The following is a 6000-nucleotide window of genomic DNA, read 5'->3' on the forward strand; positions in this document are numbered from 1 at the left end:
CATTTTCCCCAACACATAAGGGCAATCCTATCTCTAAAGCGGGCATCGCTAGATGGATTGTAAGATGTATACAAATATGTTACATTAAAGCAAAGAGAACATTAACTGTTCCTCCTAGAGCTCATTCTACACGGAAGCTAGGAGCATCTATGGCATTCTTAGGGAACATTCCCCTAGATGACATATGTAGAGCAGCAACTTGGTCTACACCACATACATTTACAAAGCACTACTGTGTTGATGTGCAGGCTACACAACAAGCCAGAGTGGGCCAAGCTGTATTAAAAACTCTATTTCAAACAGTTGCGACAGACACTGGTGACCACCGCTAGGGAGGTAACTGCTGTACAATCTATTCATAAATGTACCATCTGCAGCCCATATGCCTCGAACGGAATATGCTACTTACCAGTATGCATCTGTTCTTGGCATAGAGGGCTGCAGAGTGGTACATGCCCTCCCTGCCTCCCCGGAAACCTGTGTCTGTCCCAACATTATCTTATTTAGATACACTTACATGGGCATATCTTTATGTATTCTACTACACTACTCCATCTAACCCTACTATGGTAAAACAATCTAAGGATGGAGCCGATGCCCATGCGCACTAACACCAAGAGGAGGAGTCATCGATGACGACAAAGACTTCTCCAGAAGAAAAACAAGTGCAATCATCCGAGCCCAACACCAGATGGCGATCTATTCATAAATGTACCACTCTGCAGCCCTCTATGCCAAGAACAGATGCATACTGGTAAGTAGCATATTCCTTCCAAACCGTAACCTAGAGGTCAATGTGGTGTTGCTTGAATGGGGAATCTGTAAAAACATCGTGACCTCAAGGACAGATACTTTTTATACTTATCAGCATATTCCTGATGCCGCCTGCGAGTCTTTGGCATGATCCAATGTCACCTGACCACCAATACCATGGTTCATTGGAGCATCCAATGGCACACAACTTGAAAGTGCTCACGGCTGCACAGCCTCTAGGATTGGGTTCTTGCCCAGAACGCTTCTTTCTCACAGATAAACAAATGTCGAAATTAAAGGCACTTATCATCTGCAGGGTCGAAACACCAAACAAAAGAGAGCTGGGGCACTCGTGCCACAATTCAGCTCCCCACCAGTGCTGTGTCTATTTCACTCTCTGCACATCATACTGTTTCTATCTTTTCCTAATTTTGACAGACATATGACCCGAGGCACAAGGGTATAAATTGCTTCTGTAAATGTGGCAAGCCAGGGATATCAGCTGGGCCTCTTCATTGCCTCAATCCTACTCAAGTGAGATGATTCACTTCCACCCAAAACTAAGTGCCTCCAATGTTTCAGCAAGGCGCATTCAAGTTTTCCTTTTTTTGAATGCCTCGCATGAGAGAAAGGTTATGCCTCATTTGTAGGGTCTATGTTACACCTTGTTTTCCTTTGATATTGTCTACCCTTTAGGTCAGGCTTGCAGTAGAGACGTGGCAGGAAGACAGTCATGGTGTCAGCAGGTTCATTCTAAGACTTGAATATGGTTTTAAGCATAGACCCCTGCTAACAAGGGAGATCACGTAGCATGCTGCTTCCAAATGATACTGGAACATGCCCCATGGCCATGTGAGCTGGAAGGCCAAGAAATGTTTAATGCCACATTGATAAACCTTAACTGATACAGACAGGGAAAGAATCTCTCCGTTTACTGCAGTGCAGATGCATCTCTACATAGGGCTCTTGGTAGCTTGAATGCCCAAAGCCACTGGTCAAGGATTCTTATTCTCATGCTGTGCATTCCGATGTGCTTAAAATTGCCGGTTGTGGTTGACGTGTAGTAACATTTTCCATGTGTACAACTCTCCTCTTCACTGGGCTATGAAGCGTGCACGAGTTGGTGGCTAGGGTGCAGGATAGAGTTAGACAGGGTTTAGCAAAACACCAGCATGCAGGAAGAGATTATCCTCACTCCTTGCAAACTTGGAGTAGGAGATTAAGAAATCTCAGAAGGTTAGAAGATATGATCGTGATAGGGACCCCAAACCATCAAGGATGTCCTTTTCTGCCCCTTCAAGCTTCAGTCATGCAAAGGTTATGTTCGTATAAGGGGTCTTATAAATCACAGCAACAGAGCTCTTCCTGTAGTTTTTTGCTCTCCTTCTTGACATCTGTCTTGGGCAAGGAGAACGGTGTGGGCTTATTGTTGAAGGAAAATATGTAGCTTTTGGGAGACAATATACTTTATCTGAGAAAAAAGTTGTGGTTCTCAGAGACAGACGCACCCTCGACTTTAACAGATGCTGTGATGTGCAGTGCAGTGCCTCTGATAAGGGCAAAGGGAGACAGAATCTACCCTTCTGGTAAATGTTCAGATTGACTCTCATTTCCTGAAATGTAGGCATTTCCCCCCATAATGCGACTGCTGTTCACTTGACAAAACCAGCATTGGCATAGCCAATAGGTCTCGCCTTTGGGACCGTACAAGTGTTAAGCCATGCAACAGTAAATGTTGTTGCATCAAGGATATTGTGCTGCATAACTAAATACTTAGAAGTTCTCAAAGGCAAGACCTATTGGCTATGCCGATGCTTGTTCTAACTAGGTACAGCCACTGCCTTCTGGATCTGGTCCTATTGGTTTGAGTTCCACATGTATGCTAACGATACAGAGGTCCTCATTAAACTGAAGGGTGCTTTCAGGAATATGTTGGTTTCAAGCATGTGTAATGGATGTGTGAACCTGGCTGAATGACCACTGACTGAAACTCAATTAGGAAAAAATTATTGCTTTTAGGAGGCAGTGTCGATGTGTGATCTACTGTCACGTGGCTAAATAAATTAGTTACTTTAGTAGAGAACCCGGTGTTACGTTTCACATTCGGTTGTCCTTCAGCGAACTCATCAAAACTATACTATTGTGTTTTTCAGCAGCTGTAAATGCTTGGTGACATTATTTTTGCAATAAAATTTCTCTTAGTTAACAAATCTGTGGTTTGAGCGTAATTTTCCCTTTATCCCTGTGAGCTCAACGTAATCGTTTTATTTTAAGTGTGAAGCTAGTTTCAAAAGAGTGGAACATTATGCATCCAAGTAGTGGGTATAGAGCATAGACAGAGGGTAGTGGTTTGTTGTGTGGTGGGGGATTGGCTACTACAAGTACGGTGGTGTTCCAAACTTGTTACGGTTAATAGTAGAGGCTCTAAGGGAGATAGGGCTTGGCTAAAGGTTGGTGGGCTAGTGGAGAAGGGTTTGGGGGTGTATTCTCTGATTACAGAAAGGTAAGTCTTTCAGAGTGCTCTTTAAGTGAGATGGTACACTTTGATGAAGTATTGTTTGAAGAGTAGGATTTTGAGCTCTATTGAAGGTGGAGGAGGGACGGTGACTGGTAGATTGCAACATGGATGAAGTTCCATAAAGGAGAAGTACCGGTGTCTAGTCATTTGCTTCCTGTTCTTTCTGGTTACTGTCTACTAATGTTGCTGTTGCCCTTTGTGCGGATCCTACAGATGTCTTGATCTTGGTCATCCAGTACAGTGGGATGCTGGTATTGGCTGTGTTATAGATCATGCTCAGATCTTGAAGTTGATGTGAGCCAGTAGAATGCTCTGTGAATATGAGTTACCATGTCAAATTTCTAAGGATATTTCATAAAGTTGATCGCTGCATGAAGAACACTCCTTGGGTGTATTATACATTGCTTAGAAATGTAAGGCATTCAACTTTGCAACTTTCAAGATGGGATAAAACTTTTGTGTCTTTGCCGTCATCTGGTTTTGGCAGATGTTCTCTAATCTCTACCAAGAACCATTATCAAATAATCAGGATGGAGTCCGCTGATATTATTTCTAAATGCGACATATGCATTTATATCTTCCTAGACAACATACACAAATGTAAAAAGCTGCAGTCACCTTTGTTTGAAATAGTTTTACAGTTTATTTTTTTGTAATGTCGACTTTGTCATGTATGTTTCATCCGGAACAGGGCACCATACCAAAATAATGCTTTGATGGTTGTCGTTTTAAGTTATAAACACATGTATATTCTGACAGAAAAATTGGCCATTAGGAAATGTATTTCGTATGGTTGGGATTTCTATTAATTTGTATTGTGGTCTGTTTGCACCTATATTTCCACAGTGCGTAATGGTCCTGAAAGTGGCACCAAGGTGATGGTACAGTTTCCAAGATGCCAGGTCAAAGATCTTCCCAAAAATGACGTGTTGCAAGATGTCAAATGGAATTATCTTCGTGGTCCATTCAAGGAAGTTCAGTGGAATAAAATGGAAGGACATAATTTCGTTTACAAAATGGAGCTCCTTATGGCAGCTCTCACTCCTTGCTCTTAGTCCAGAAACAAGAAACTGCCTGTAAATGTAATTTATATTGAAAGCAAAAGTTAAACATTTGTGGAGGAAATTCAAATTATTCCATGTTGTACAGTATTATTACTTTTGTGAGAATAAAATTCCAGACCATTTTCTAATATTGATGTGATTTGTGAGTTTCATTTCAGACTGATTTGTTTTTATATAGTTGCACAGCTCTAGGGCACCTTGAGAATGGTGTCTGAATGAAGGTTGTAGAGAAACCAATCACACTCCTGCCCATTAAGTATTTATGTATGCAAGCCTAGATACAGATACGTTTCTGTAGTATTCTAAAGCAGTACAACTTACCTGGCAAATCTAGAATGATTTGTAGAGGCACAGAGAAATAGCTACCTGTATTTTATAATTTTCTAATCCCGAAATTCATAATCTACCAGTAGCATTTGAAATTAAATATACATCTTCAAGGCATGTGTGACTGTAGAAACATATGCTCTGCATACTTCCACCATCAGGTATTGGGTCAGGATGTGTACAAGTTGTTTTTCTTTGAAGAAGTCCTTCAAATCACAAGACAGGTGACTCCTCCTCTTAATGAAATCCGCATGGGCATCGACTACTTTGTTATAGTGTTTTATTTCCGCTATCTGGTTTGGACGTGTTGTATGACGCTCCGGTTCGAGACCATCTCGGGCTCACCTTGGTTCTCTATCCAGTTCCACCTTCGGTATTGTTTTCAGTCGTGTTTTCCATACTCGCGTACTGATTTTTTTTTCGCGTTGATTCAACATACTTCACTCGTTGCCTTCGGGCCTAATTCTTTATTCGGTTTTCACTGAGATTGTGCTACTAATGGAACAGACTCAATTTCGCTTCTGTCCTAGGTGCCATGCAAAGTACCCAAGAACCACCCTCCATCATGTTTGCAACCTATGTCTGTATCCAAACTAACAGGAGGTAGACTGTGAAGCTTGTTGAATCTTCTTATCGAAAAAGTCTTTGTGGAACCTTCGGGCGCGGTTTCGAGAAATGCAGCGCTGAGAGATAGACGAAACTCCGGTCATCTCCAAACCGCTAGATGTCGGACAAGAACAGGAAGAGCTTCCGATGGCTTCGGTAGAGGAGGAAGAAGCGATTTCCATTTATGACTCCTGATCCAAGATTTTCCTTCCGAACAGCATACCATAAGTACACATTCCCCTGTTCCTTCGCCCAAAAAACAATCGGTCTCCAATGACCATACGGCTCTCCGGCCACCACTGCTATCAGGCCATGGTAGGGACCAACTGTCTTCTTCGTATAACCCACCCTGGGTTTCAATCTGCAATCTAAGCCGAAACAGCCCCAGTCAGCACTGAGCCGATCATCTGGGTCTTCGGTTCCAAGCATCCCTCTGCTTTGGCTCTGACCAGTTTGGCTCTAACCGTTTCGGTTGCCAAAAAGAAATTTGTTTCGTCAATGATACCTTCGACACCAAGGTTGCCACCTGAACCAATCATTCAACTTATGCAGGAACAACTCGATCAGAAACAGAAAAACTCCATACACAGACTCAAACTCGCCGTATTTTAGCTCAACTTGTGCACAAAACATCTAAACCCCAACTTTCTTTTGAATAGGCCATAGATGTCCCAGTGGCAATTAAAAAGAAGAAAAAGGACACTGCAACCAGTCTTCTGCGTCCTCCTCTTC

At 42.4% G+C, this 6000-nt stretch overlaps 1 protein-coding gene across 1 annotated transcript in view; it reads left to right on the forward strand.

Annotated features, from left to right (window-relative positions):
* Positions 1 to 4462, forward strand: part of MED17 (mediator complex subunit 17) — a 95909-nt gene extending 91447 nt beyond the window's left edge. The window contains exon 12 of the mRNA XM_078656966.1: positions 4118 to 4462. Within this exon, the coding sequence (XP_078513092.1) occupies positions 4118 to 4326 (209 nt within the window). The 3' untranslated portion in view covers positions 4327 to 4462. The remainder of the gene's footprint in view (positions 1 to 4117) is intronic.
* Positions 4463 to 6000: the final 1538 nt, after the last annotated feature.

This window comes from Lissotriton helveticus, chromosome 8 (assembly GCF_964261635.1).
Source record: "Lissotriton helveticus chromosome 8, aLisHel1.1, whole genome shotgun sequence".
Taxonomy (NCBI): domain Eukaryota; kingdom Metazoa; phylum Chordata; class Amphibia; order Caudata; family Salamandridae; genus Lissotriton; species Lissotriton helveticus.